This window comes from Sylvia atricapilla, chromosome 3, assembly GCF_009819655.1.
Source record: "Sylvia atricapilla isolate bSylAtr1 chromosome 3, bSylAtr1.pri, whole genome shotgun sequence".
NCBI classification, from domain to species: Eukaryota; Metazoa; Chordata; class Aves; order Passeriformes; family Sylviidae; genus Sylvia; species Sylvia atricapilla.
Window position 1 is genome coordinate 245,971 of NC_089142.1, and position 27,784 is coordinate 273,754.

Below are 27,784 nucleotides of genomic sequence, written 5' to 3' on the forward strand. Positions count from 1 at the left end.
CGGCCCGGCCCGCACGGCCCGGCCCGCGCAGCGCCCGCGGACACGCCGGGACGGCGGCGGGATTCGGGGCCACTGTGTCCCGGCATGCCGCGCGGGGACACCTCATTTGCATGGACACGCCCCACAAGCTCCGACTCATGGCCCACCCCACTCTCGTCGAGTCCTTGTGACGTCATCACTCGGCCGTCCCCGGTTCCGGTTCGGTGCTGGCGGCGCGGCCCGCAGCGGGGCGGCGGCTCTGGGAGCCCCCGATGGCGTCGGGCGCCGCCCGCGGGCCGTCGTGCCGGGAGCGGAGTCTCCGGGAGCGGCCGGGACGACGATCGGGTTCTGCCGGGCGGAGCCGGAGCCGTAGTGGGGAGCGGGAGGGTGAACAGAGACTCCTCCGTATGTACCGGGGGTGGCCGGAGCGAGGCGGGGACGCTCCCCGGGGTACGAGGTGGTGTCACTGCACCCGGTGCTGCGCGGCACCGAGTCGTGCCAAGGGGTCTGGCTGCGTTCTGGTGCTAATTCCGGTGTTTTGGGGCAGGGGAAGAGCTGCGGGCGGGAGATCTGGACTGTGAGGATGGAGGAGAAGCTGCCAAATCCCCGGACAAACCCGCGCGGCCCCAAGTCGGTCCCGGCCGGGCGGCGGAGGGGCGCGGCGAGGGCTCCGCCAATGGGGCAGTGCCGCCGCCGCGGGCTGCCGGGAAGCGCGGCAGGAAGGGCAAGGCCGAGGTGCTGCTGTTGGAGCTGTCCCGGGCCCCGGAGCCCATCCCGATGGAGAAGGGGCTGGGGAGCAGCGAGGACGGAGACGGCCTTGAGACCCCTCGGGGCGGGCGGCCCAAGAGGAGGGCGGCCAAAGTGTAAGTGATGGTGACAATGGGGGCCCGGGGACAACTGTGCTCTAGAGACGCGTGAGAGCTGGGAATGTTCAGCCTGGATAAGGAGAGGTTCCGGGGAGACCTTAGAGCCTCTTACGGTGCCTAAACGGGCACCAAAAACGTTGGAGAGGGCCTTTGGACAAGGGGCTGTAGGGACAGAATGCAGGGGAATGGCTTCGCACTGTGAGAGTTAGATGGGATATTGAGAAGAAATCCTTCCCTTTGAGAGTGGTGATGCCCTGGCACAGGTTGCGCAGAGAAGCTGTGGCTGCCCCATCCCTGGAAGTTTTCAAGGACAGGTTGGATGGGCCTTGGAGTACCCTGGTCTACGGGAAGGCGTCCTTCCCATGGCAGGGGGTTGGAAGTGGATGAGCTTTAAAGTGTTTTCCAACCCAAATCATTCCCTGATTTCATGACTCAGTGATCTCTGTGTCCCCAGAGGGTCTCAGTGTCTGTCCTGTAGGACTTTGTCCCACGTTGGTGGGAGGTACTGATTCCTCACAGACCAATCCTTTTGCACTTTAGGGAATGTGTTTGGATCCAGGAGCCCCTGGCAGGGGGCAGCAGCTGCCTGTGGCAGGAGGAATTTCCTTGGTTCCTGACAGAGCAGGAGGAGCTTATTTGTGGTAGCAGGGCGAGCTCCAGGGAGTCCAGGGTGGGGGGAGGCTGTGTGCTCAGCACCTCTGGCCCAGCTGGAGCAGGTTCCTTGCCCAGACCACGGCCTGGAGGGAGCGAAGGGAGGGAAGCAGGGCTGGCCCAGCCCTGTGTCATCCTGCCGCTTACCTCCAGGCACTGCCCTGGTCTTGTAGGGCTCTGCTGTACCTGCAGGAGCTGGCGGAGGAGCTGATGCCCGCGTGCCAGCCCCCTGCTCCAGCCCAGGGGGCTCCTGAGCCCGGCCAGAGGAAGCGCCGGGGCCGGCGGAGGAAGGAGGAGGACACAGACAGCGACGACCCTGCACAGGATGCTGACTTCGTGCCCTCGCAGGAGGTGCTGCAGGCAGAGGAGGAGGAGGAGGGCAGCGACACGCTGCTCAGTGAGGCGTCGGAGCCAGAGCTGGAGACACCTCGAGGGCATGGCGGGAGGACGGCGGCCACAGGGGTGAGGGCAGGGCTCTGCCTAGGGCCCTTCTTGCCTGTGTGTAACAGCTCCAGATGCCTGTGCTGTCCCAGTGTCCCTGCTGCCAGGGCAGGGCAGCTGGGACAGGGGTGGCACATGGGGGAGGCACAAGGCCAGAGCAGCTCCCGGTGGGGGCCAGTGGGGATGGGAGCAGGGCCTGCACTCCCACCGGAGCAGGGGGAGCTGGAGGCAGGTTCTGAATGGGATCCTGGCCTCCTGGGGGTTGCTGTAGTGTCTTTAGCCCAGTGTGGCATGTTGACAGTGGCCAGGGAGAGCTCTGTTCTCGGGGGCTGTGGTGGTTCCTTTTGGGACAGGTGGGTGTCCCAGGGCTTAGGGCTTGCTCTGAGTCTGCTCTTGTGCCCAGAGATCCAAGCCCCAGTGCCGAGGCCTCGCCCCCAACGGCTTCCACAACTCCATCATGGCCCCAGTGGAGAAGAGCTCCAGCCTTACCTGCAGCCTGTGAGTGGGGGCTGGGGGTGCTCGAGGCTCGGGGGGCTACAGGGAGCAGTGGGTGTGTCCTGGTGCCATCACTGGCACAGATACAGGGGTGAAGGATGCATGCCATTGGGAATGTCAGTATTCTGCTGGGATGGGGCACAGTTGGGTCGGGAGGGTTGCAAAGGGCAGGGGCTGTGCTGCAGCAGCAGAGGCTGTGCCACAGAATGCAGGTAGAGGACGTGAGGAGGGGGTGCTGGGCATCCAGGTGTGGGGCTGTGGCTGAGCTCTGGCGTGCACTGCAGGCGGGAGCAGAAGCACTCACAGTGGGAGTTCCCCGACTGGATCCCAGTGGCACACAGGTGGACGTGTCTCTCTGACAGGTACCGTGGGAGCAGAGCCAAAGGAAAAGTGGGGCAGGTCCCAGCAGTGTCTGGGGTGAGCAAGGGGATGGGGGAGGCCTGTGCTTCTACACCCCTCTGTGTATCTGTTGTAAGCTTTGGGGGTCTCTTGGGTTTGGCTGTGGAGCACCATGGCCAGCAGCAGGGTCTGTCAGGCTGTGTGGAGGCTGGGATGGTGCTGGGGCACGGGGCTGTGCTGGGGTGGTTGGCTGAGGGCTGGGGAGACGTGCTCTCACTTGTGCCTGCACAGCGAGGCTGCCCCGTACCTGCCGGCAGAGGAGCAGTCTCCCCTCTTCTCCATCCAGCGTGAGGGCATCAAGGACGATGGTGCTTTGTTCAGGTTAAACAGGTGTGTGACGGGGTGTCCCCGGGCCCACGGGGTGTTTGCTTCCTGTCAGGCTGTCCCCAGGCCCAGCGGGACAGTGGCTGCCAGGGTGTCCCCAGGCCTGTCTGGGACCAGTGTTGCATCCTTGGGTTGGGCAGCCAGCCCGTGCTGTGCCCTGGGGTCCCACCAGCCCCTGCCCCGGCTCTGCAGAAGCCTTCACCCTTCTCCCACCAACAGGTTTAGTTCTCTGCAGCCCCACCCAGAGCGCCTGGATGTCTCCTTCTTCGTGGGCGGCCCAGTGTGGGCCATGGAGTGGTGCCCGACCCCGGAGGCGTCGGCAGCCCCGCAGTACGTGGCCGTGTCCTGCCACAGGAGCATGGAGGAGACTCACAGTGTGTCTGGGCTCCACTCGGGCCCTGCTCTCCTGCAGCTCTGGGGCCTGGGCGTGCTGCAGACAGGGCAGGGGTGAGTGGCTGGGGCCTGCCTAGATCTTGTTTCCCTCTGTGGCTGTGTGGGCGGTGAGGCTTGTCCTCTCCCAGAGCCACCAACCACAGCCTGAACCCCAGGGAGGCTGTGCTGGTGGCCAGCTCTGCCCGTGATGTGCACTGGTGTGTGTTGGAGCTGCTGGGCACCCACTGCCACGTGACTCATGGCCAAACTCACGCCCACAGCTCTCCCAGCAAAGCCAGGCTGGCCTATGCCATCGCTGCTGATCATGGCTGTGTGTGGGACATGAAGTTCTGCCCCAGTGGTGCCTGGGAGCCACCCACTGCAGCCCGGACGGTGAGTGCTGCTCCAGGGCTGTCCTTGGGTCCCCCAAGGATCCTGAGAGCTGGCCCTGTGTCTGAGCCCATCTGTCCATCCCCAGCACCCACAGATGAGCCGGCTGGGCCTGCTGGCTGCTGCCTTCTCGGATGGCAGGGTGGTGGTGTATGCCTTGCCACACCCCGGGGCCCTGCACCATGCCAAGACAACCCAGGTAAAAGGTAGGAAGAGCCACAGCACCGAGCAGGGGCATCCTGGCCCTTCTCCCCCTGTGCCAGGGTGGGACTGCAAGCCCCAGGGCTGGGCACCTCTGTCCACAGGAGCCTGCTGTGGTGGGGGGCTGCCAGCAGGACTGTGCCCCAGCCTGGGAGCTGCTTGGTGGGGAAATGAGCCCACCTGATCCCCAAGATTGGGACCCTGCTCCCCCCAGCCTGTCACAGATACAGTGTGGGATCCAAGGCTGCTTTTTGGCTCTGGGGGCCTGCTTTGAGTGCTCTTGTGCCCAGAGATCCAAGCCCCAGTGCTGAAGCTTTGCTTCCAACGAGTTTCACAATTCCATAGTGGAATTCCAGTGGAGAAGAGCTCCAGCCTTGCCCAGAGCCTTTGTGAGCAGAGGCCATGTGCAAAGTGCAGCTGTGGTTCAGGGACATTGCAGCAGCCTGGCTGGGATGCAGCTCCCACACAGCCCCTGAAAGCTGGGGACAGGGAGGAGGCTCTCAGCAGCATCACTGTGGCCACAGCAGGGCACGGGCTCTGGGCCCTGTGCTGGCTGACAAATTCTTAAGGCACTTAGAGTGTGCTTTCTTAAACCTAAAATCTAGACTTCTACTTCATATTTACGTGGCTCAATATATTTTAGTTTCTCCAAAGGCTTTAATTCAACCCCCTACCTCTTTCTCCCTGAGGAATGCAGGGAGGGATACACTCCAGCCATTGCCCATCTCCCTGCTGCCAGAGCTGCTCCCTCCAGTCTGTCCAAGGCACGTGTGAGGCTAGGACAGGGAGTGCTGTGCCAGCTCAGGCTAATGGTGCCTGTAATAGGCTGCACGGAGCCGAGGGGGATTGATGGCCGGTGCGTGCCGGCGCTGGGCGCTCAGCCGTGGCCGTGCTGACAGTGGGAAATGGGCTCCCTGTGCCCAGGCACGGCTCCCAGCCCCCCCAGCAGCTGGCCGTGCCTGTGGGGGCTGTGCTGCTACTGCAGCCCCCCTGTGATGGGGCCCACCCAGCTGCTGCCTGTGACTGGAGCCCGGCAGATCATTGGCTGCGGGTGCAGATGCGGTCACTGCGCCTCACGGCTGGGCTGGAGCGCCGCTTTCCAGCTCAGGGTCAGTGCCAGCCTCTGCTGACAGGCCCTGCTGGCAGCTCCCAAAACCGTGTGGCTGTGCTGGCTGTCCCTGGGGCACTGGGGACTTGTGTCCCTGTGCTCCTGTCTGGCAGAGTCTCCACACTGCATCCCGGCTGTCACAGCTGTGCCAGGGAAGAGGCACAGCTTCTCCCTGTCTCCACCCATGGCTGCTCCAGGCTGTGACGTGCCTGTCTGTGCTCACTGTGCTGGAGGACAGCCCCACACTGGGGTTAGGGATTTAGGGATCCCAGGCCTGAGGGAACTGGGTCCCCACAGCACTCACCTTGGGTGTTCCTGGTAGTGGGGATTCTCTGGTTGACAGAGCTGTGGGTGTCTGCCCTGAGCTGTTTGGTGTAGGGTCTCTGCAGCCTGCCCTCCCCAGCAGTGATGCCTGGCTGCTCCAGTCCTGTCAGCTATGGAGCAGATATCCTGCACAGCTGCTCTCTGCCTTCCTGGAGTGGTCCAAGTCAGGTCTGGCCCCTGTGTGTCACTGCATCACCTTGACTTTGGTGCTGGCTGTGGTGGAGCCTGTTGTCTCTGCCTGCAGCACATTTCAGGGGCTGCTGCCTCCAACGCACAGGCAGGCCTGGCTCCTGGGGGTCCTGCTGCCACCAGTTTGCCCCTCCACGTGCCCCAGTTCCTGTTGTGCTGGGAACACTGTCCTGGGGGAATGGTGGTACAGGGACTGGGAGCCCTGGCCAGGGCCACGAGGAGCAGCAATCCAGGCTCCAGGCAGGGAGCTCCTGGGGCAGCCAGTGCTGTCCCTCTGACCCCCTTCTGCTCTTTTCTAGATGGGTCCCTCCACAAGCACCTTATCTGCAAGGTCAGTGTTCCCCACCATGGCGATCCCTGTCAGGGCCGGCACCTGGAGAGTCCCCCAGCCGGTGCAGGTGGCAGATCTTGGGCAGCCAAGGCACCTGCAGAGTGTTGGAGGGACAGGGCAGTGCTGTGCTCCCTCCCCAGGCATCCCATGCTCTTGGGGCATGGATGGCACCAGTGCAGGGCTATGACCCAAGGCTCTTCCTTGGCCCCCAGGTGCAGTGCATCGCCACACTTCAGGTGGGCTCCATCCAGGCAGGTACTGCAGCTGAGTGTGGACAGTGCTTCAGTCTCTCCTGGATGCCTTCCAAGCCCCACCATCACCTGGCAGCAGGGTTTTATGATGGTGAGTCCCTTTCTGTGCCCTGTGGCTGCACTCAAGGAGCAGTCCTCACCCTGGCAGAGACAGTGGAGCCTTGTGCTCAGCTGGAGCTGGAAGCTCTGCCCAGCCCTGGGTCAGGGGAAGGCTTCTCTGGGCTGGCTAATGTCATTCTGCCATACCTCCAGGCTAGTCCCTGTCTGTGGCTCTGGGCTTATCCACATCTGTTAAACTTGCCTGGATGGAATTTTCTGCTAAGCTTGCAGTGATCTACAGCTCTGTGCTGTGTTGCCAGGACCTGTTACCATTGTCTACTTGGAGCTCCAGCTCCAGCCTGGCCCATGGCCCTGCCTGTGCTGCTGCTGTGTCCTGCCACCGTCCTGTCCCACTCTCAGCCCCAGCTCTAGCTCCAGCCTGGCTGCTGTGTTCTGCAGCTCCCACAGCCCTGCCCGTGCCGCTGCTGGTCCCCCACTGCAGCAGCTGCACCGTTGGCTGTGCCTCATGGACACAAGTCTTTCCACAGGCACCGTGGCGGTGTGGAACCTGCTCACCAAATCCCTGCTGCAGTGCGTGCACCAGCCTGACGCCTCCCTCAAGCTCTACCCTTTCCGGTGCTTCCTAGCCCATGACCACGCAGTCCGGAGCGTTGAGTGGTGCAAGGCCGACAGGTGAGGGCAGGAGAGGCACAGATCCTGCCAGGACAGGAGCTTCCTCCTGCAGAAGCTCCTTTTTCCATTGGGAGGCCGTGGTGCCAATGACACTTGGGCCTCTGCAGCAGCAGGAGGGTCGGGTTGGGCTTTCCAGGGTGAGGGTGGTTGAAACCACTGCAAGTCTTGGGGCCACCTGGGCCCTGCAGTGGGGCAGGCACAGCTCCATGCTGGGCTCTCAGTGCTGCCTTTCTCCTGTTTCTCAGCAACTTCCTGGTCACAGTGGGCAGCGATCGCAAGATCAAGTTCTGGGACCTGCGGCGGCTCTACGAGCCCGTCAACAGCATCAAGCGGTTCCTGAGCACCGAGGTGGCCTGGCTGCTGCCCTACAACGGCATCACTGTGGCCCAGGACAACTGCTACGCCTCGTGAGTGCTGGGGCCAGTCCTGCTGCCAGGGCCTGGCCCAACTTCCCCAACTTCCCAGGGGCCCCTCCGGCTTCCCCCTCCCCGGGACTGTCCAGCTGTGCCATTGCAAGGGCAGACTCTGCTTCTTCTGGGTCACACCACAGCAGCACAGCATGACATCCCCTCTGCCATGCCATCCTGAGGCAGAGGCAGGGTGGGCCAGGGGATGGCCTATCCCTGGACTGGGCAACAGGTGTGCTGCTAAAGGGGTTTGGGGTCTCAGGGAGTTATTGGGCCAGTTCTGTGGGGAGGTGGGCTGTGCCTGGCTCTCGCATTCCTGGTGACAGGCATCCCATGCCTCATTCTGTCTCTTCCACCACAGGTACGGGCCCTGTGGGATCCACTACATCGACGCCGGGTATCTGGGCTTCAAGGCCTATTTTGTGGCCCCTCGCAAGGGCACCGTGTGGGTAAGGGCCAGTGCAGGGCCACTCAGTGGCCAGGTCAGCACCAGCTGGGGCCCAGGGCTTGCAGGTGGGGTGACACCGCCCAGCTGGGGGTGGTGGGAACCCCGTGTCCTCCAGCCCTCTGTCCCTGCAGAGCATCTCTGGCTCGGACTGGCTGAACACAGTGGCTGCGGGTGACATCACCGGTGAGCTGGTGGCAGCGGTGCTGCCTGACCTGGCTGTCAACCCCCTCAACGTCAAGCGCTCCTTGGATCGCAGATTTGTAAGAGACCATGGTGCTCGGGTGGCCCAGCCCAGCACACTGGGCTGGCATGGGGCAGGGGGGCCATAGGAAAAGTGTCCTGGGCCCCCCATCCCGCTGGTCCCTAGTGGCCCCTGTCTGCAGAGGAGCAGCAGGATCTCTGTCCACCTCCACTGAGCCCCTGTCACCCACAGCCGGTGTACAAAGCTGACCTGCTGCCCTGCAGCCCTGAGGGGCCTGAGTGCACCGAGCAAGCCCTGCCCAGGACCCATCGCTACAGTGAGATGGTGGCCAGGAGCTACATCCGATTCCAGGACACGGACCTGGTAGGAGAGGACAGGGGGCAGCCGGGGTCCCACCAGGAGCAGGGCTTGTGAGGCCGTGCCTGGGCGGTGGGGTGGGAGGGCCAGGAGATGCTGCTGGGGCGTTGGGGCAGCCCTTTACCTGCAGCAGGGCTGAGATCGTGGTGCGTGTGGTGCTCCTGCCTCGAGCCCGCAGCCCAAGGTGGTGGCACCCCTTTCCAGCGCAGCTTCCAGAACTTCCCGAGCCGGGAGCCCATGCGCCGGATGCACAGGCAGGAGCTGAAGGCAGAGCTGAGCCTGGACCGCCTGCAGCTGGAGGCCCTGCACAGGGTGAGTGTGAGAGGGCCAGGCTGAGCCCCAGCACTGCACAGACGGCTCTGCTCTGGGGGACAGTCCCAGCAGCCCAGCCCTGCCCTCATGGGCTGCTCTGTTCCCACAGGTGCGCTTCAGCCCCAACCTGGACTCGCAGGGGTGGCTGGTGTCGGGCGGGCAGGCGGGCATTGTGCGGGCACACTGCCTGGCAGGGCTGGCCTCTGGTGTGGGCCACCAGCTGCTCCCAGAGTGCCGGGCCCGCTTCAGCGTCCTCTATGGGGACACAGCCAGCAGCCCTGGCCCCCCTGAGCCCTCCCCTGTGCCGGCGGAGTAGGGCCCTCAGTGCCTCGTGCTGCTGCCACGTGCTCACCCTGGGCAGGGGTTGGGGCTGGGGCCAGCTGTGCTGGCATGGGGCTGTGGGCCCTCTCGGCACTGCTTTCCCAGTGGGCATCTGCTGCAGGAGGGACAGGTGCTCCCAGCCATTCCCTGGGATGCTCTGGACACTTGTCCTCATCCTCTGGGCCTGGAAGGGTCCGTCTGCGCTGTTGAGTCTGAGCTGGGCAGGGGTGGTGGGACCTGTGAGTGTCCCAGGGCTGAGCTGTGGGTCTGACCCCAGGGAAGTGCCCATGGGCTTCATCAGCATGGAGCTGTGCTTGTGCTGGCCTCCATCCCCACGGTGCCCAAAGGGCAGGGAGGGGGCTGGGGGCTGTGGTTGCTCACATTGAGCTTGTATTCAGCTGTGCAGAATAAACGTGGTTGGTTTTTTATGGCTGTGGTGGTACTGGCTCCGGGGTGGACGTGCTGAGAGCTGTGTCTGTAGGGGCCCACCCCCAACTCCACCCGTTCCCTCCTTCCCATGCCCCATGTCTGCTGCACTGCTGCTGCTGCTCCAACACATTTATTGGCAGCGCTGGCACCGCTGCTGACACAGATGGACAGACTGACACCAGGGGCACAGGCACAACTCAGCAGAGGGAATGGATCAAGCCCAGGCACGACAGGATTCAGATGGAGCCCAGGCAACAGCATGGGAGGCTGGAGCCAAGGCCAGGTCTGAGGTCCCCCATGGGGGATGTCCCTTCCTGCCAGGACAGACAGGCTCCCTGGAGACTGGATGGGGCAGGGTTCCACCTCCTCAAGAGCTGTCCTACAGCAGGGAGTGGAAGATCCCAGGGAGCCCCTGTGCTCCACAGGCCAGGCCATGTGTCCATCCCACCCAGGACACTGCACTGGAGTCACTGTCCCACCCCAGGACTCTGCAGTACTGGGGTGGGTAGAGAGGGGAATGGGATCTCAAGCACTGCCCTGCTCTAGTGCAAGGAGCTGGGGCCAAGGCCATGTCTGGCCCAGGTAGCAGCAGGAGGGGGTCTCAGGTTCGGGGGTCCTGGCAGTGGGGACAGCCTGCTGTCTCCTCCTGGTGCTGCTCCACCTGTACCGTGCACAAGGCAAAGCCAAACCTGCTCTGGAGCCGGTCAGTGACCTCCTGCAGCACCATCTTGGCATCAGCACTGGCATCTAGGAGTAGCAGGGCAGGGGCTCGTTCCTGGCACGGGCAGTGGGACCCCCCAGCCATGCCCTGTGCAGGTCACTCACCCACAGCCACGTGCACAGACACCGCAGAGTGGCTCAGTGTCAGCGCCCAGAGGTGCAGGTCGTGGACACCCCTCACCCCACTGGCCCCCAGCAGCTCCTCCTTCACCACATCAAACTCCAGGCCCCGCGGTGTCCCTGCCAGCAGCACCAGTCACAGGGGGCCACTCTCGGCCCCCAGCCATAGCACCCACCTGGGTGAGGGCTCCCAGTGGAAGCCACTGGGGCTGGGGGCTTCCCCAGGGGAACCAGGCTGGGCATGGTGGCTTTGGGGTGAGACAGGCCTCACCTTGGGGCCAGCACACCTGGCTGGGGTGGAGATTGGGGACTGGGGGGATTCAGATGGGGTAAGGGAAAGACAGAGGAGGTGAGCTGCCTCATGGGCAAAGTGCTGTGGCAGATGCAACTCCAGGAGCTCCTGCACTCACCCTGCACCTGTGGTCTCACACCCCTCTCACTGCTCACCTTCCATGAGGACCCTGAAGACGTCTCTGAGGATCGTGATGGTGGAGCCAAGGACAAAGACTGAGAAGAAGAGGGTGCTGATGGGGTCTGCGATCTTGCACTGGGGCTGCAGAGAGCGGGGTCTCTGTGAGGCTGGGGGCAGAGCCCTCGTGGCACCCTGCATGGGTCTGCGAGGGCTGTTTCCACAGGCAGCGCTGGGGCAGTCCAGCCTGGGCACCTTGAAGTAGATGATGGTGGCAGCCACGAGGACGCTGACGCTCTGCAGCAGGTCACCCACCACGTGGACGAAGGCTGCCCGCACGCTGGTGCTGCCGGGCAAGGGGCTGGGCTGGCAGGCCACGGAGCTCTCCAGCTGCTCGTAGGCCCCTGTGCCGTGGCCATGGCCAGCAGGGGACTGGTGCAGGATGTAGGCCATGCTGTGAAGAGCAGGGCTGGCTCAGGGCCATGCTGACAGGGCATGGGGGCCCTGCTGGCCCTGCTTGGGCAAAGGGAGCACAGGCAGCCACACCTGGCTCTTGGCACAGTGGGAGGAGTGGGGCTGGAGGTGCAGCAGGGCTGGAAGGTGTGCAGGAACAGGGCAGGGGGTTGGTTCTGGGGCTCGTGACAGGGCTCGGGAGACGCAGCTTGGGGGACCAGGGAATTCGGGGTGCTGGGATGTGGGCACACGGAGTGGAATCCCCAAGCATATGGGGGACAGGGAAGTGGGGGAGACAGCAGCTGGGGACACATGGCTGGTGCACAGGGACATAAAGTGACCTGGGGGCACAGCTGGGGTTCCTGGGGTCCCAAGGGCAGAGGTGGGGCAGGACTCAGGCTGATGGTGTGCAGGGACCCCGGGTGCAGGACATACACCAGATTGACACCGACGGCACAGGCGGACGTGGCCAGCATGGCTTGTGCCTCGATCTCGTAGTCGTTGCTGATGATGCGCGCAGCCGCCAGGTAGACGAGGGCTGCAGTCACAACCCAGATAGAGAGGACAGAGGCCAGCGCACCCAGTGTCTCTGTGGGATGAGACCCATCAGCACCCAGCCCGGCCGTGGGGGTCCCCTGGAGCCCCTAAGGGCCGTGACCCTCAGCTCACCCGAGCGGTGCCAGCCAAAGGTCATGGTCTTGGTGGGTGGGCGGTTGGAGACCCAGAGGGAGAAGAGGCTGACAGACATGCTGCCCACGTCTGTCAGCAGGTGGGCCGCATCTGTCATGATGGCCAGGCTGTGTGCCAGGTACCCGCCTGTGGGCACAGAGCAGCTGCCACCCTGGCCCGGCCGGCAGCCCCCCACCCTGGCCCGGCCGCCGTTACCTATCACCTCTCCGACCATGAAGAGGCAGCAGACGGCACAGGCGATGCTCAGCTGCCGGCGGGCCTGGAGCCTGCCCTGCCCCGGGCTGGGGGTCGGCGGGCTGCAGCGGCAGCGGGGACCCGGAGCCGGAGGGGCCGCCGGTGCTGAAGGGTCTCCAGAGCCTGTGAAGAGACTAGAGGCGGGGGTCACTCCCGACAGCACCGGCTCGGGTGCTCCGTGCCCGGAACCCTCGAGGGTCCTGCTGCCGCCCAGGCAGGCGGTGGGGCAGCGGCGGAACCCGCAGCCACGGGCCCGGCGGCAGCAGCAGGAGGCGGCGGCACGGAGCTCCCGCCGGAGCCGGGACTGGTGCGGGGACCCGCGGGAAGATGCAGGAGGGAGCGAGGTGCTGCCCCTGGGGCCGGGCTGCGGGACCGGTCAGCGGTGCGGAGACGTGAGGCGTGAGGAAGGGGCGACGGGGGCCGAGCTCCTGGGGCGTGGGGCAGCAGTGCGGGGACGGGAACGGACAGCGCGCCGAGACGGGGGCTGATGGATGGACGGTCCCGGTGTGGGCGGGTGATGGATGGATGGTACCGGTGTGCGTGGGTGACGTTTGGGCGCCGGTAGGCTCGGGACGGACACCGGAGGGGGGAGCGGGGCTGGCGCACGGCGGGGCCGGTTCCGCTTGAGCGGAGGTGCCGGTGGCAGCGCGAACGTGCCGGTGGCGACGTGACGGTGCAGGCGGCGGACGATCAGGGCTGGCGCGGGGACTGCGGAGGTGCCGGTGTCCGTGTCGGATGGAGGAAGGCACGGGGGCGGACGGGGACGGACGTGCCGGGGGTGCCGGTGTCGGGGGTGGGAGCTGGGAGCTGGGCGGCGCGACGTGCCGGGGGCTTGCGGGTGCCGGAGGAGCTGAGGGCGATGGGGGCGATGGAGGTGCCGGGGATGACGGGCGAGCAGGTGCCGGCAGCGCGGGTGCGGGAGGACCGAGGGCTGCAGATGCGGGGGATAGCGGAGGTGGCCGTGCGAGGCATTGCCGGGGCCCTGGGAGGTGACGGGGTGCCGGGGGTGGCAGTGCCAGGGTAGCGGGGGTGCCGATGATGGAGATGCTAGTGCCGGTGATGGGGTTGTCGGGACGATGGTGTGCCGGTGGTGATGGAAGTGCAGGTGGTGACTGGAGTGCCGGACGTGCCGGTGCAATGGGGTGCCAGCGATGGGAATGCCGGTGATGGAAGTGCCGTCGGTGCAGGAGGCGCCGGTGATGGGGTTGTGCTGGCGGCGGTGGGGGTGCCGGGGTGATGGGATGCCGGGGCGATGGGTGTCGGTGACGGGATGCCAGGGCGATGGGTGCCGGCGATGGGATGCCGGAGGTGCCGGTGATGGATGCCGCGGCGATGATTGCCGGAGCCGGCGGTACCTCTTGAGGCGCAGGCTGCCGTCCGTGCGGCCGTCCCGCGGGCTCACCAGGCGGGCGCTCTCGGTGCCGGTCGGGGGCTCCATCCCGGGAGCGAGCGGCACCGCGGGCACCGCGGGCACCGGGGGCACCGGCACCGCTGAGCCCCGCCCCCGCCGTGACTCCGCCCCCGGCGGCCGGGCCCCGCCCCACGCGCGGGTGGCGGGGCGGTCCCGCCCGCCGGTGCCGCCGGTCCGGGCTCTGGAGCGGGGGCGCCGGGGAGGGCTGCGGGAGGCGGCTCGGATGTTGCGGTCCGGTGGATCTCCAGGCAAATCCGTGGGAGCTGTGTGTGTAAGCGGCGCTGCTCTCGGGGGCAGGGCTCAGCCTCACCTCTTGTCCCCGGGCAGGTGATGACAAAACTGATCCTGGAAGCCGCCTGGGCACGGGAAGGGCAGGAAAGGAGCTGAAGAGAAGCCGGCACGGTGACACCGACGGGAGTCGTGCCTGACCATCCCGATCACCTTCCGCGGTGAAATGCCGGGCCCGGTGCACGCGGGGAGTGCAGGGGACAGTGTCTGCCCACGCTACAGCAAGGCTTTTGAGGCTGTCCCCCTTGGGATCCTCCGAGAGAAGTGTTGGGAGCACGGGCTGGGTGAGCCGAGAGGGGGTGCACTGAACCGGGGCTGTGTGGCCGAGCCCAGAGCAGCGGCCGGTAACGAGCAGTGTAATGCGGGGTCAGTGCTGACCCTAGTCCCGTCTGTCGCCGCCTTAAGGGACCTGGAGGCCAGGCAGAGCACCCTCAGCAAGGTGACAGGTGACACCGACCGGGGAGAGGTGGCTTCACCCAGCGGGTCGTGCTGCTCCCTAGTGCGGAGGGATTCAGGGTGGGCGGCAGAGACGAGGGCAGGAGAGGGTCAGCACAGGGCAGTGCAGGACCCTGAGCTGGGAGGAGCAACCTCAGCACGGGCAGGGGGCAGCCGGCTGGGAAGCAGCTCCGCAGAAAAGGCTCCGGGGGTCCTGGGAGACATCGAACTGACCACGAACCAACAACGCACCCTCAGCGCGTCCTGGACGCCACCTCATAGCGCCAGCTCCTCAGGACACGAGGAGGGACAGGGACAAGCTGGGGAGAGCCCGCCGAGCACCCTGTGATGCTGCAGGGCTGGGGCGTCTCTGCTGGGCTCAGGCTGAGGGAGCTGCGGCTGCTCAGCCCCGAGGAGAGCGGGCCCCGGGGACCCTCGGGGCTGTGACACCTCTGGAGAGGGTCTGCAGGTGACCCCGGGGATCCCCCCGGGCTGTGACACCTCCGGAGAGGGTCTGCAGGTGACCCCGGGGACCCCTCGGTGCTGTGACACCTCCGGGGAGGGTCTGCAGGTGACCCCGGGGACCACCCCCGGGCTGTGACACCTCTGAAGAGGGTCTGCAGGTGACCCCGGGGATCCCTCGGGGCTGTGACACCTCTGAAGAGGGTCTGCAGGTGACCCCGGGGATCCCTCGGGGCTGTGACACCTCTGAAGAGGGTCTGCAGGTGACCCCGGGGATCCCTCGGGGCTGTGACACCTCCGGGGAGGGTCTGCAGGTGACCCCGGGGTGTCCGGGGATCCCTCGGTGCTGTGACACCTCCGGGGAGGGTCTGCAGGTGACCCTGGGGTGTCCGGGGATCCCTCGGTGCTGTGACACCTCTGGGGAGGGTCTGCCGGTGAGCCGGGGGGCGGGGCCTCATCAGGGGCGGGGCCTCATTCGGGGCGGGGTCTCCACGGGGGCGTGGCTGCAGCCGGGGGCGGGGCCTGTTTCCCGCGGGCCGTGCGCAGCACGCCCTGTCCCGGCAGGCAGCGCGGCCACGCGCGGCGATGGCGGCGGCGGGTGCGGAGGAGCGGCGGGGCACGGCGGGGCTGGAGCGCGGCCACAGCTCCGGCCCCGGCCCGCTGGGCTCGCTGCTCAGCCGGTTGCCGCTGGCGCCCGCCCCGGCCCCGCGGCGCCGCACCGCCAGCCAGTGCAAGCCGGAGCCGCCGCTGCTGCGCACCAGCAAACGGACGATCTACACGGCCGGGCGGCCGCCCTGGTACAGCGAGACCGGCGCGCCCGTAGATGAGGCCTTTGTCATCGGTGAGTGGTGGGACGGGGCCGGGGAGGGGATGGAGCCGGATCAGAAAGGAGATGGAGCCGAGACCGGTGCGGGGAGGGGATGGAGGCCGGACCGGGGCCGGGGTCGGGATGCAGTCGGAAATCACGGAACCAGGCCCCGAGCGGCGGCCGAGGAGGGGCTGGGACCGGGCTGGAGCCGGATCCGGGGCCGTGACGGATCCGGGGCCGGGGCGGTGCCCCCGCCGCTCCCCGCAGGCCTGTGCGGCGGCAGCGCCTCGGGCAAGACCACGGTGGCGACGCGGATCATCGAGGCGCTGGACGTGCCCTGGGTCGTGCTGCTCTCCATGGACTCCTTCTACAAGGTGCGGGACGGGCGGCCTGGAGGGCCGGGGCAGCGCTGAGCGGTGCCGGTGACTCACGGTTCCGGCGTGCTGCTGAGTGGTGCTGATGCTCGTGGGTCCAGGGATCCGGTGCGGCACTGAGCGCTGCCGCGGCCCCGGTGCGGGCGTCTGGCGTGGCGCTGAGCGGTGCCGGTGCCTGCAGGTGCTGGATGAGGGGCAGCAGGCGCTGGCGGCCCGCAGCGACTACAACTTCGACCACCCCGATGCCTTTGACTTCGAGCTGCTCGTCAGTGTCTTGCGCAAGCTGAAGAAGGGCAAGAGCGTGAAAGTGCCGGTGTACGACTTCACCACACACAGCCGGCGCCGCGAGTGGGTGGGTGCCGCAGGCTGGGCCTGGGTGGCAGAGCCCCGGGAAAGGGGAACACCTCTGGGTGCTGCAGGAATGCTAAAGGGAGGGGGCGGCTGGGGGTCATCAGGAGTGTGGGACTCGCCCTGGGGAGACTGTGGGTGGATCTGCAAACAGGCAGATATGAGGGAGGGGCTCAGTGTGGAGGGGTGCTGGGGGGATGACATTGAGCAGAGGTTTGGGATCTGGAGCAAGGTTCAGGGTCTGTCCTGGGCTGGAGCATCATGCACAGACATGAGCTAGGACTCCCAAGACATTGGAGCCCCAACACAGTGGTGAGAGCCCAGGGCGCTCAGTCTGCGTCAGTGTTGGTGCTGCTGTGGCATGTGAGAAAAACAGGACAAACCGGGCTCCTGTCTGCCTGCAGAAAACAGTGTATGGGGCCAATGTCATCGTGTTCGAAGGGATCCTGGCCTTTGCCAACAAGGAGCTGCTCAAGGTATCGCTGCCTCAGGTGGCTGCTGGCCTGGGAGGGGAGGCCTCAGCAGGACAGGCGCTGGCCCTGGGTGCCACTGCAGCAGTGGGGGCTGTGGAGGGAGAGGTGGAGCACTGCGTGTCAAAGGCTCAGGGGGGGTGATGCTGGGCGCCATTGCCGGGTGGAGGAGGGAAGTAACACGGGTACGATGAGAGCTGCATAGGGGGTGCTCACCCCTCCCAGTTTTCCAGCTGCTGGACATGAAAGTGTTTGTGGACACGGACTCCGACATCCGCCTGGTGCGGCGGCTGCAGCGCGACATCATGGAGCGCGGCCGCGACGTCGCGGGCGTCATCAAGCAGTACAACAAGTTTGTGAAGCCGGCCTTCGAGCAGTACATCGAGCCCACGGTGCAGGTGGCCGACATCGTGGTGCCCAGGGGTGAGGCCAGAGCTGAGCCTGGCACTGGGAGCGGGTGTTCTGGGGCAGGGGTGGGTCAGCGTCCGCCACACCCGGCTCCTCTGCTCCGCTCCCAGGTGGGGAAAACTTCGTGGCGCTGGACCTGATTGTGCAGCATGTGCACAGCCAGCTGGAGAAGGTGAGCCGGGGCTGAGGAGGGGAGGGGTCCTGCATGCAGAGGGCACGGTGTGGCTGCACACAGACCTGTGCTCCTGGAGCACCTGGGGGAGGGTCTTGACGTCACCTGTCTTCTCAGACGGCCCAGGCATGGTGTTTGGGGGAGCAGATCTGTGAAGTGGGCACTGGGGAGGAGGGTGGGGGGCCACTCGGGCTGTTGTGGTGGCTGAGCTGGCCTGTGAGTGACTGACAGTGTCCTTCCTGTTCCCCTGTGCTGCGCCGTGACCTCTGCACGATCCAGCGGGAGATCACAGTCAGGTACGTGGCACCCACCACTGCAGAGGAGCGCCTTCTGGGCTGGGGGGTGGGCTGCTGGCATGCACTGGATTCCAGGTCTTGCCTCCTCCCCGTCCCTGCTGGCAGAGCTTTGCTGAGGTGCCTGGGTGTAGCTACTCCTGCCCAGTGCTGCAGTGGCTGTTGTCAGCTCCTTGGGGCCTGTCTGGCTGCAGCTGTGGGCTCTGTGTGACACGTCCCACGCTGTGCCTGATGCATGTGGCCTGCTCCCTGCCCTAGTCCTGTCCTTGTGTGGAGCAGGGCTCCTGTCCCACTGCTGAGTTAGCCTGGGCTGTTCACTTCTGCAGGAGACTTGCCCTGCACGGTCCCTCTTCCTGGCAGTTCGTGTCCCATTTCAGTAGGACAGTCCTTGTCCCTCACACGGTGCACAGTGCACAGTCTGCTCCCAGGGTGCATGGGAATGTCCTCCCCTGCAGAGCTGCTGGTCCTGGTGCTGCAGAGGCTGCAGCAGCAGTGTGTGTAGTCCAGGAGGTTTGCTCAGTCTTTCTGGGTAGTCTGGCTCTGGGGTCTCATGCCTGGAATCAGACTTGGGGCATTCTTTGGGATCCTGGCGGGAAGGCCAAGCACGATGCCAGTCATTTGGAGAGTTCTCCGGGAGCCTTCCTTTGGTGGGGTGGTGTCCCTCCAAGGGCCCAGGGCTGTGGATCTGCTGGTGCTGCCCAGCTCTGAGCCCCTTCCTCACTGCAGGGCAGCCCTGGCCTCCGCCCACCAAGGACAGCCACTGCCAAAGACACTGAGCGTCCTGGAGAGCACGCCGCAGGTGCGGGGCATGCACACCATCATCAGGTACATCCCTGACCCTCCTCTGGGCTGCTTGCTGGGGTCACAGCACAAGGCCTGCGGTGATTTTTCCCCCTTTGTCCCTGAGACCTCAGTCGTGGTGTTGGCCTGGAGCAGAATAGCTGAATGGAGCTGGCCCTGACCCTGTGGGCACTGGTGACCAGATCTCTGCACATCTGCTTTGGGTGATTCCTGAGCCAAAGGCTGGCTTTTCCTGCTGTGGGAGGGGTCTGGTTGGCTCTTTCTTCACTGGAGCACAGGTGAAGCAGCTGGTGGCATGGAGCAAGGTGCCCTTTGCCCCTCTCCCAGGGCACTTGGGTTTAGAGCTAGCCTAGAGAAGGGACCTGGGTAGCTGCTTCCATGACTTCACTCTTGATCTTTTCATTCCCCTCTGATGCTCCTTTCTTCCAGGTGACAGCAGCATCAGTTAGGTCAAGGGCTAAAGTCTTAAGGACTACCAGGAGGCTCCTTGTTTTTGTGGCTGCAGAACCTGGCAGCCCCCAGGTGTGTTTCTGCACAGCAGAGGGGATGTTGAGCTCAGTCAGGAGGCAGGTCCTCCTATGCCTGCTCATGCTGTGGCTGCTATGGCCCCGGTATGTTGGTTGGCAAAGTGTAAGCTCATGTTCTTGTGAGAGACCTGGAGAGGACTGAGGGCACTTTGAGTGAGTTTGCAGATGATACCAGGTTGGGTGGATCTGCTGGAGAGCAGGAAGGCTCTGCAGAGGGATTGGGACAGGCTGGATCCATGTACTGAGACCAGCAGCGTGAGGGTCAACGAGGCCAAGTGCCAGGTCCTGCCCGTGGGTCACAACAACCCCATGAAGCACCCCAGGCTGGGGCAGAGGGGCTGAAAAGCTGGAAAGGCCCTGGGGGTGTTGGTCAGCAGTGGCTCAACATGAGCCCAGGTGGGCAAGAGGCCAGTGGCACCTGGGCTGGCACTGCTGAGCACCTCCAGTCTTTGGGGCAGTTCTGGCCCCTCCTGATGAGAGAGACATTGAGGGGCTGGAGCATGTCCAGGGCAGGGAACAGAGCTGGGGAAGGGCATAGAGCCCCAGGAGAGGCTGAGGGAGCTGGGAAAGGGGCTCACCTGAAGAAAAGGAGCCTCAGGGGGTCCTTCTCATTTTCTATAGCTTCCTGACAGGAGGATGCAGCCAGGTGAGGGTCAGGCTCTGCTCCCATGGAAAAAGGGACAGGACAAGAGGGAACTGCCACAGGCTGATCCAGAGGAGATTTGGGTTGGATATTGGGAGCAGTTTCTTCATGGAAAAGATTGTCCAGCCTCAGCACAGCTGCTCCAGGTAGTGACAGAGTCACTGTCCCTTTTCGGTGTTCAGAGTCACTGAATTCCTAGTGGAATTCAGAAATCATGTGGATGTGGCACTTGGGTTGTGAGCTGGTGATGGTGTTGGCAGTGCTGGGGCTGGACTTGATCTCAAAGGGCTTTTCCAACCCAAACAATTTATGATCTGATACTCATGACCACATGCAGGCTGGGCACCTCCTTTCCTTCTCCTGATTCCTTCCTCCTGTGGAGGCACAGGCTCCAGGGCAGGGCACGGCAGTAGAACAGGTGATGTGGCACATCAGGTGTGGCAGGCAGAGCCCTGTGCCAGTGCCCCTGTCCCTCCCCAGGCTGTGGCTGCACGTTTGTACCACAAGTGCCTGATGACCTTAATCCGCTGAGGCTCAGGGCTGTGCTGGGCTGCCCTGGGGATGGGCTGGGCTTTGCCTGGGGCTGCAGGGCTTTGGCACTGTTGGCCTCCTGTGGCCCTGCTGATGCCACACGGCAGCAGGGCCAGGGGTGGTGGGGAGGCAGCTGAGCCCATTCCTGCTGGTATATAAGAAATCCCACATTTCTGAGGAGCATCGACTGAGTCTATCAGCTGCCCCCTGAAATCCTGCTGGGCCAGTGCCTTTCCCAAACCTCTTGAGCTGAGCAGCTCTGCTCAGTCTATGCTACGGGAACAGCAGGTGTTTCTGGGGAGACTTGGCAGCACTCATTGGCATCTGTGTCACTTGGGCATGGCATGGGGCTGCTGCTGGTCACCACGTGTGACCCTCTACTCCCAAGGTGCTGCTTTTGCCTGCTGCCCTTCCCTTGGGCTCCCAGACAGCTCCAGGCTGGTGAGAATCAAACACACCTCTAGCCACATTTCCTGCACTTCCATGTGCAAAGTTACTGCATCTTGGCAGATCTGCCTCTCTTCTTTATTAATTGAACCATACAGTGATTCGGGTGGGAATGACCTTTAGAGGCTACCCAGTTCAGCTCCTGACAGCCTCAGGGAACCTTCCACTGCACTAGGTTCCAGCTGTGCTCATGGAGTGCTGCTGCTCCCACCAGCACAGCTTTTCCAAGTGCCTTGACACATCCAACCCGCCACCTGCATCACCTCAGAGCTGTGAGCCAGGATTCCCCTCCCTCCTTTTCCTGTCTGCTGTTTCCCAGTGCAGCTCTCCAGGATGCAGACAGTCAATCCTGGCACACAGCCAGCACCATTCCCTGTTGTTCCACACCAGAGGCTCCTCCTGCTCCACCCTCTGTCTGCTGGGAGGCTGTTGGTGGCAGCAGATGGGCATCGAGGCAGATCCAGGCTGGCATAGAAATGCTTTCTGGAGCAATCTCCTGCTGTTGTGGAGAGACAGAAAGTGAAAAGGAGTCCCACACTGGAATGGCTGCACAGCTGGAGTCATGAGGCTGAGAATAGGTGGGGTATGAAGGATGCAGTGTCAGAATGAGGAGGAATGATATCCCATTGCCAGAGGGCATGTTACTTGAGATATGGGAAGAAGTTCTTCCCATCAGTTCTTCTGTTACATGAGATACTGGGAGAAGGGAGGCTCTGCCACAGGTTGCCCAGGATAGCTGGCTGCCCCAAGCTCAGGCTGGAGAGTGTTTGAGGGAACCTGGTCTAATGGAAGGTGCTGCTGCCCATGGCAGGGAGGTGGGACGGGATGACCTTTAAGGTCCCTCCCAACACAGGCCATTCTGGCATTCTGTAACCCATTCATGCTCAAATTTCCTGGTGCCTGGCTGTACCAGCTGGCTCTCAGCTGAGACAGTCCAGGTCATGCACAGAGCTGATGCTGTGATCTGCACCAGGCAGGTCCTTGTGGTCCCTCTGTCACCTCCTGAGCATGCTAGGGTTGGCTGAGGTCGTCAGGAGCACCAGCTGTGGTGCTGCCATTCCCAGCTGCATGCTCCCTGTGCTGAGGTTCGTCTGCCTCCTCTGTGGGTAGGAGCAGAGTGGTTCCTCAGGCTTCACCCAGGCAGTGATGCTGTGGGGTGATGGGGACAGCTGTGGCCCTTTGGCAGTGCTGTGCCAGCTGAGGAGGTGGGATGGCAGCACTGATGGATCCTGGTACCTGCTGCTGCCGAGTGTGTCCTCCCTGGAACAGCCCTTCCCCCCTGGCTGCTTCTGCCCTGGGCAACGAGAGGCTTCACGGTTGTGTCTCTGCACAGGGCCAGGGGTGCTTCCCCATCCCCAGGGGAACCTGCCTCTGCAGGAGCAGTGTGGGGCCCATCCCACCCAGCCAGTGTGGGTCTCAGTGGGAATTCTGGCTGGGACAGCCCCTGTGGAGGCAGGGAGGCTGCCAGGCTCGTGCTGCTCCCAAGCTGCTGTGGGTGGATGTGTGGGTGCAGCCCACCAGTGAGTGCATGCTGACAGCTCACACTGAGAGCTGTAGGCAGGGTCCCTGTTTCTTCCAGGCCAGGTTTTCTGCCTTTCCTGGGGGTTCTGGCTGTGCCCAGGTGTTTGGGAATGTCCCTGTGGTCACTGCAGGTGCTCGGCTGTGAGTGACCCTGGAATGTCTGCAGGAGCACACAGGGACGGCAGTGACTGTCTTCCCCAAGCGCCTCTGTGGGGCTGTCTGTCATCCAGCGAGGTGTGAGAAATGGCAGATGATGCCTTAAAATACAGAGTGAAAATATTCAATATCCTTCTGCCTCTTCAGGAGTGTTGCCAGCTCCACCTCTTCCATCTGGGAATGGGCAGGTGTCTGTGGGACTTTGTCCTTATGTTCCCCATGAGGCTGGTGGCCAGGGTGTGTCCAGTAGGAAAAGCTGTGCACTTTAAATCTGCCGTGGGGTTAGTGCCCTGCATGCAGGGCTGGCTTTACCCCTCCCAGGGGAGGGGTGGCATTTCCTGGGAATTGCAGCCCCATGGCAGCTTTGTTCTGGTTTGTATTTGTTTACTGCTGCCTTCAGTACGTGAAAAGGGCACGATGGGTATTTCAGAGTCACCTGGTTCTTGGCAGTGCTTTATCTCTGACTTGGTATGTAGAGGGGAGAGCTGGGGACATAATAAACTTTTTTCTGTCATCCAGCATGTTCAGCCGTGGTGCACCATGTCCCCTTCCACAGTGGGGTCCTTGTCCATCCTGGCTCTGCTCCTGTTCCCCCCTGGGCTCCACAGCCCTCACCCATTGCTCCCAAGTTTGTGCTGCCCCCAGGAGCAATGGTCCTGCCTGACCTGTTCCTACTCCCCTTTCTCTCCCAGCTCTCTCTGATGTCTGTAACTGGTGTATCTCCCTCCCAGTGTAGCTAAGCCGCTCTCTTGCCTCTGTGCTCCTGTCTAAGACAAAAGCTGAGGTCTCAGTGAGTCCCACAGTGCTGGTGATCACTGACTGTGTCACTCCACGAGTGCTCTGGTTCCCACAGACTGGGACTGCTGTCCATGCTGGTTGGCCTCTGGAGCCCCACGTGTGGTCTGCAGGGCCTCTGTTCCCACTTCACACGTGTCATCCCTCCCAGGAACAAGGACACGACCAGGGATGAATTTATCTTCTACTCCAAGCGCTTGATGCGGCTGCTGATCGAACATGCCTTGTCCTTCCTGCCCCTGAAGGTGAGTGACCACTCCTGGGTGTAGCCCCAGCCCCATCCTCCCTCCTGCGTGCCCGCAGTGACGTGGGCTCTGGCTCCCCCCACACTCCTTGTGCTCCCCTTTCTGCAAGTCGGTCACTGTGGAGACGCCCCAGGGCACCATGTACGAGGGGAAGCGGTTCCACAGGCAGCGGGTGAGACACGACCCCAGCTCCCTGCTGCCCACGAGAGCACAGCTCCTGGGGCTGGCGTGCACTGGGAGCACCCAGCACGAGTCCCTCCCCTTTCCCAGATCACCGGCGTGTCCATCCTGCGGGCAGGTGAGACCATGGAGCAGGCCCTGACCGCTGTGTGCAAGGACATCCGCCTGGGCAAGATCCTCATCCAGACCAACCTGGACACGGGGGAGCCCGAGGTGAGTCCTGCTGCGGCCTGGCGCTCGGCCACACGCCGGGACACGTCACCAAGGCCCCTTCCTTCCGTCCCCAGCTGCACTACCTGCGCCTGCCCAAGGAGATCAGCGAGGACTACGTGATCCTCATGGACAGCACGGTGTCCACGGGGGCCGCGGCCATGATGGCCGTGCGCGTGCTGCTGGTGAGGGGCCGGCCGGGGGGTGGGATCCCCTGGGCCCGGCTGGGCGCTCATGGCTCCGTGTGCCGCAGGACCACGATGTGCAGGAGGACAGGATCTTCCTGCTGTCGCTGCTGATGGCCGAGATGGGCGTGCACTCCGTGGCCTATGCCTTTCCCCGTGTCCGCATCATCACCACCGCTGTGGACAAGCGGGTCAACGAGGAGTTCCACATCATCCCGGGCATCGGTGAGGGGCACCAGGGTCTGCTGTGCCCCGTGGCTGGGCCAGCACTCCTAGGGGGAGCCTTGCAGCCACACTGACGGGGCTGGTGCTGCTGTCCCTTCACTCTGTCCCCTTCTCTGCCAGGTAACTTTGGAGACAGATACTTTGGCACCGACGGCCCCTCGGCCTGGTGTGAGAGCGACAGCATGGACTGCTGACTGGCTGGCCACAGGACCACAGGCCAGGCTGGCCTCAGGGCTGGCCCCCATCCCTGTCCCCAGGAGAGGCCCTGAGCTGCCAGCTGTGCCCACCTGGCAGCCCTTGGCTCTCCAGACCTGCACAACAAGCCTCTGCAGCTGGTCTCCCTCTGCCCCAAAGGACCAATCCTCCCCAGGGAGGAGGAGAAGAGAGGGATGGCCTCTCCTGTGGACCACGGAGAGGGGACATTTAGGGACATTCCTTGCTCCCAGAGCCCTACCTCTGGGCCTGGGCCAGCCGTGCCTCTGAAGGGAGTGGTGGGGTCCCTGCAGCTGTGCCTGAGGGGGTGCTCACCTTCTACCCAGGGGAAAAGGGGTCCAGTCCAGGCGAGCTCCATGCCTGGAATCCATATTTATTTGTATTTATTGTGGGCAGCCCCCGGGTCCAGTGAGACCCTCCAACATCAGGGACTGGACCTCATGGATCCACCGTGTCCCTGCCGATCTACACTCCACCCCCGGCCCCAGGAGCTGGGTGGTTGGCATCGGGCTGCTTTCCTGGTGCTGTCCCTCCCCCGGTGCGCTGATCGGTGCCGGTGACCAGGGAGCGGTGAGGCGTCCCCGGTGTTGCCCTTGTTGCTCAGGTTCTTTTTCCAAAGGGCAGCGGCAGCCTTGCCCCTCCCGGCCCCGGCGGCAGCAGGAGGTTGCGGAGGTTCTGCCCCGCAGCCCGCGCTGTCCCGGGGCCCGGCTGTGCCGTCACCACTCCCTGCCGCCGTTTTGTACCAATAAAGGAGCAGCGCGACCCCCGTGTGCCCCCTCCTGCTGCCGCCGGCGGGCTGTCCCTGGGGTCGGGGCGGGTGTCGCCGAGGAGGGATGTCCCCTGTCTCAGGTGTCGCCGGGTATCCCCGGGGCTGTCCTCTGTCCCAGGTGGCCCGGGTGTCCCGGGGCTGTCCCGGGTGTCCCTGTCACGGCTGTCCCGGGGCTATCCCCCTCTCGGCTGTCCCTGTCCCGGGTGTCCCGGGGCTGTCCCAGGTGTCCCGGGGCTGTCCCCGTCCCGGGTGTCCCTGTCCCAGGTGTCCCGGGGCTGTCCTGTATCCCGGCTGTCCCGGGGCTGTCCCCGTCCCGGGTGTCCCTGTCCCTTGTCCCGGGTGTCCCTGTCCCGGGTGTCCCGGGGCTGTCCTGTATCCCGGCTGTCCCGGGGCTGTCCCTGTCCCGTGTCCCTGTCCCGTGTCCCGGGGCTGTCCCCGTCCCGGGTCGCGGGCGGCGCCTGCGCAGATCGGCGGCGGAAGCGGCGGCGGGCGCGGGGCAGGGCCGGGCCGGGCCGGGGCAGGGCCCGGACAGAGCCGGGGCAGGGCCGTGCCGGGACAGGGCCGTGCCGGTCGGTGCCGTGTCCCCTCGGACCCCGCCACCCTCGGCGCGGCCATGGCGGAGGCGGCGCGGCCGCAGCGGAAGCTGTCGCGGGTCGGGGAGAGCCTGTACCGCGTACTGGGGCTGCAGAAGGGCAGCTCCCCGGAGGAGATCAAGAAGGCCTATCGGTACGGGGGGGGGCCGCGCCGCCGTCCCGGGAGCCCGGGCCTCAGGGGCCGAAGCGCGAACGCGGCCGGGATCCCGTCCGCGGGGCGCTGGTCCCGTGGCGGCGGTCAGCGGCGGCCCAGGGAAGTGAGGGGGCCCCGGGTCCGTGCCGGGGGGTCTGGGTCTGTGCCGGGAGGTGAGGCTGTGAGCCCACGCTGGGGTCCCCCCGCAGGAAGCTGGCCCTCAAGTACCACCCGGACAAGAACCCCGATGACCCGGCCGCAGCCGAGCGCTTCAAGGAGATCAACAGCGCCCACGCCACCCTGAGCGACGCGGACAAGCGCCGCCTGTATGACCAGTACGGCTCCCTGGGCCTCTACGTGGCCGAGCAGTTCGGCGACGATGCCGTCCGGCACTACTTCCTCATGTCCAAGTGGTGGTTCCAGGTGAGCCCGGCGTCATCCGGCACCCGTGGGGCCGGCGGGTCCCTGAGCTTCGTGGTCCGCCGTCCTGGCAGAGCTGCTGGTTTGAGTGGGGTCACGGGACTGGTGTGATGGGTCGGGGACTTGGGTCACAGGTGTCTCTGTCCCTGACGCAGGCACTGGTGCTGTGCTGCGGCGCCCTCACCTGCTGCTGCTGCTGCTGTTGCTGCTTTTTCTGCTGTGGGACGTGCTGCCCACCCAAGGAGGACGAGTCCTACAAGTACGTGGACCCCAAGGACCTGGAGGCACAGATGCGTGCAGAGGACAGTGGTAAGTCACGCTGGAGCCCAGCAGCTGGGAGTGCCTGTGTTTGCTTTGTGTGGGCTCTGGGGTCTCCACATGTCCCACCTCATGTTGGGGACAGAGTTCTGGGTCAGGCCTTGGGTTGGTTTTAGCTCTTGCTTCCAGCTAGCCTTCAATGTTTCTTGTGTGGGCCAGGGTTGGTGACAGTGACAGAGGGAGCCACTGCATGGGTACACCTTCTCCTTCCCTCTGGACAAAGACCCTCTGAATATGCCTGAAGCTTAGAGACCCTTGGGCCTGTGCCCTTTGGGGCACAGAGCACGGGAAGAGCAGCTGTGCTCCAGGCCAGCTCTGTTCCTTGGCGCTGGCCATACTGGTGTCAGGGGGGCTGGGTGACTCCTGCAGATTTCAGTGGCATCAGGGCACTCCCCCAGGGCTCAGTGCTGGCCAGGGGCGTGAGAGCTTTGGGCTGTGGGAGCCCCTGCAGGGGTGTTGTGAGATTGTTGCTCACTGGCACCACAGGATGGGGCTGAGGCACTGATCTGCAGCTCTTCCTTTCCAGATCCTCAGATCCCTGTTGTAGCACAGCCCTCGCCTGCCAGCCCGGAGCCGCTGCCAGCCGGCGCCAGGAGCGATGCCTGAGGCTGGCCCCATCCCGCCGACTCCCCCAGGACTCGGGGCAGGGATTCTCCTTTGGGACTGTCACTTTTTGGGACCATGGTCCCGCCCCCCAGGCTGCCTCCTCAGCCTCGGGAGGGATAGAATCTCAGGTTAATTTGGCCAGCATCAATGCACAGGCTCCTGGGCCCCTGCTCGAGCTCCAGGGCAGTGCCCCTGCGTCCCAACACTGTGGTGACAGTGGCCTGGAGCCCGTGCTGCTGTGGCCCCCTTTAGTGCCTTGCCTGTGCCCACGTCGGGCACCGAGCAGCAGGCACAAACAGAAATGCTCCAGGCTGAGCTCCGTAGCTCGTGCAGGGGAGCTGAGCACATCCACGACCATTAGCACTGTAACCTCTGGGGCTGGGCTGAGCCCACTGCCCCCTCACGCCGCCCTCCCGATGGGTGCAGGGTGCCAAACGCTGCTGCGGGGTCGGGGTGCTTCTCTCTGTACCCCTTTCCTCTGCCCTCGGGGTTTGTCTGGGGTTTTGTGGGCACCATTAAAGGCTGACGGGAGGGGAGTGTGTGTGTGCGCCTGGGCTCTGTCCAGGGCTGCCGGAGCACTGGGCAGCAGGAGGTGCCTCTGCCTGGTGGTGTCCAGGCTGGGGGCTGTGCCCAAGGCTCCTG

General features: G+C 64.5%; 4 protein-coding genes across 6 annotated transcripts; 3 read left to right on the forward strand and 1 right to left on the reverse strand.

Annotated features, from left to right (window-relative positions):
* Positions 1-46: 46 nt before the first annotated feature.
* Positions 47-9,528, forward strand: GTF3C2 (general transcription factor IIIC subunit 2). Of its 2 annotated transcripts, XM_066314506.1 has the most exons (18): positions 47-384; positions 527-842; positions 1,670-1,958; positions 2,341-2,435; positions 2,717-2,794; positions 3,063-3,161; positions 3,375-3,602; positions 3,809-3,920; positions 4,006-4,123; positions 6,039-6,070; positions 6,283-6,412; positions 6,909-7,053; positions 7,299-7,460; positions 7,822-7,909; positions 8,040-8,168; positions 8,342-8,473; positions 8,672-8,779; positions 8,889-9,528. In XM_066314506.1, the coding sequence occupies exons 1-18, from the start codon at positions 252-254 to the stop codon at positions 9,093-9,095; spliced, it is 2,601 nt and encodes an 866-aa protein (XP_066170603.1). In that variant the 5' UTR covers positions 47-251; the 3' UTR covers positions 9,096-9,528. The 2 variants fall into 2 exon arrangements, with proteins under 2 accessions (XP_066170603.1, XP_066170604.1); XM_066314507.1 differs by lacking the exon at positions 47-384 and having other exon boundaries at positions 742-842; positions 1,689-1,958.
* Positions 9,529-9,643: 115 nt separating this feature from the next.
* Positions 9,644-13,609, reverse strand: SLC30A3 (solute carrier family 30 member 3). Its single transcript, XM_066314510.1, is given in 6 exon segments — positions 9,644-10,110; positions 10,112-10,190; positions 10,817-11,232; positions 11,667-11,820; positions 11,901-12,289; positions 13,511-13,609. Coding segments are annotated over 6 exon segments (1,323 nt in total). The 5' UTR covers positions 13,594-13,609; the 3' UTR covers positions 9,644-9,908.
* Positions 13,610-15,300: 1,691 nt separating this feature from the next.
* On the forward strand, positions 15,301-25,066 carry LOC136358618 (uridine-cytidine kinase-like 1). Of its 2 annotated transcripts, XM_066314508.1 has the most exons (14): positions 15,301-15,592; positions 15,827-15,933; positions 16,115-16,285; positions 16,686-16,757; positions 16,985-17,174; positions 17,270-17,331; positions 17,611-17,627; positions 18,351-18,449; positions 23,197-23,290; positions 23,400-23,462; positions 23,561-23,683; positions 23,758-23,865; positions 23,934-24,090; positions 24,211-25,066. In XM_066314508.1, the coding sequence occupies exons 1-14, from the start codon at positions 15,337-15,339 to the stop codon at positions 24,282-24,284; spliced, it is 1,593 nt and encodes a 530-aa protein (XP_066170605.1). In that variant the 5' UTR covers positions 15,301-15,336; the 3' UTR covers positions 24,285-25,066. The 2 variants fall into 2 exon arrangements, with proteins under 2 accessions (XP_066170605.1, XP_066170606.1); XM_066314509.1 differs by lacking the exon at positions 17,611-17,627 and having other exon boundaries at positions 18,334-18,449.
* Positions 25,067-25,613: 547 nt separating this feature from the next.
* On the forward strand, positions 25,614-27,678 carry DNAJC5G (DnaJ heat shock protein family (Hsp40) member C5 gamma). The gene is made up of 4 exons (XM_066314512.1): positions 25,614-25,798; positions 26,008-26,221; positions 26,374-26,527; positions 27,063-27,678. The coding sequence occupies exons 1-4, from the start codon at positions 25,686-25,688 to the stop codon at positions 27,140-27,142; spliced, it is 561 nt and encodes a 186-aa protein (XP_066170609.1). The 5' UTR covers positions 25,614-25,685; the 3' UTR covers positions 27,143-27,678.
* Positions 27,679-27,784: the final 106 nt, after the last annotated feature.

Coding starts and splice junctions, on each gene's coding strand:
- LOC136358618 (XM_066314508.1), top strand. CDS start 15,337: ATGGCGGCGGCGGGTGCGGAGGAGCGGCGGGGCACGGCGGGGCTGGAG. Junction 15,593..15,826: donor AGATGAGGCCTTTGTCATCG/GTGAGTGGTGGG, acceptor CGCTCCCCGCAG/GCCTGTGCGGCGGCAGCGCC. Junction 16,286..16,685: donor ACAGCCGGCGCCGCGAGTGG/GTGGGTGCCGCA, acceptor GTCTGCCTGCAG/AAAACAGTGTATGGGGCCAA.
- GTF3C2 (XM_066314506.1), top strand. CDS start 252: ATGGCGTCGGGCGCCGCCCGCGGGCCGTCGTGCCGGGAGCGGAGTCTC. Junction 843..1,669: donor AAGAGGAGGGCGGCCAAAGT/GTAAGTGATGGT, acceptor CTGGTCTTGTAG/GGCTCTGCTGTACCTGCAGG. Junction 2,436..2,716: donor TCCAGCCTTACCTGCAGCCT/GTGAGTGGGGGC, acceptor CGTGCACTGCAG/GCGGGAGCAGAAGCACTCAC.
- DNAJC5G (XM_066314512.1), top strand. CDS start 25,686: ATGGCGGAGGCGGCGCGGCCGCAGCGGAAGCTGTCGCGGGTCGGGGAG. Junction 25,799..26,007: donor GAGATCAAGAAGGCCTATCG/GTACGGGGGGGG, acceptor GTCCCCCCGCAG/GAAGCTGGCCCTCAAGTACC. Junction 26,222..26,373: donor TGTCCAAGTGGTGGTTCCAG/GTGAGCCCGGCG, acceptor TCCCTGACGCAG/GCACTGGTGCTGTGCTGCGG.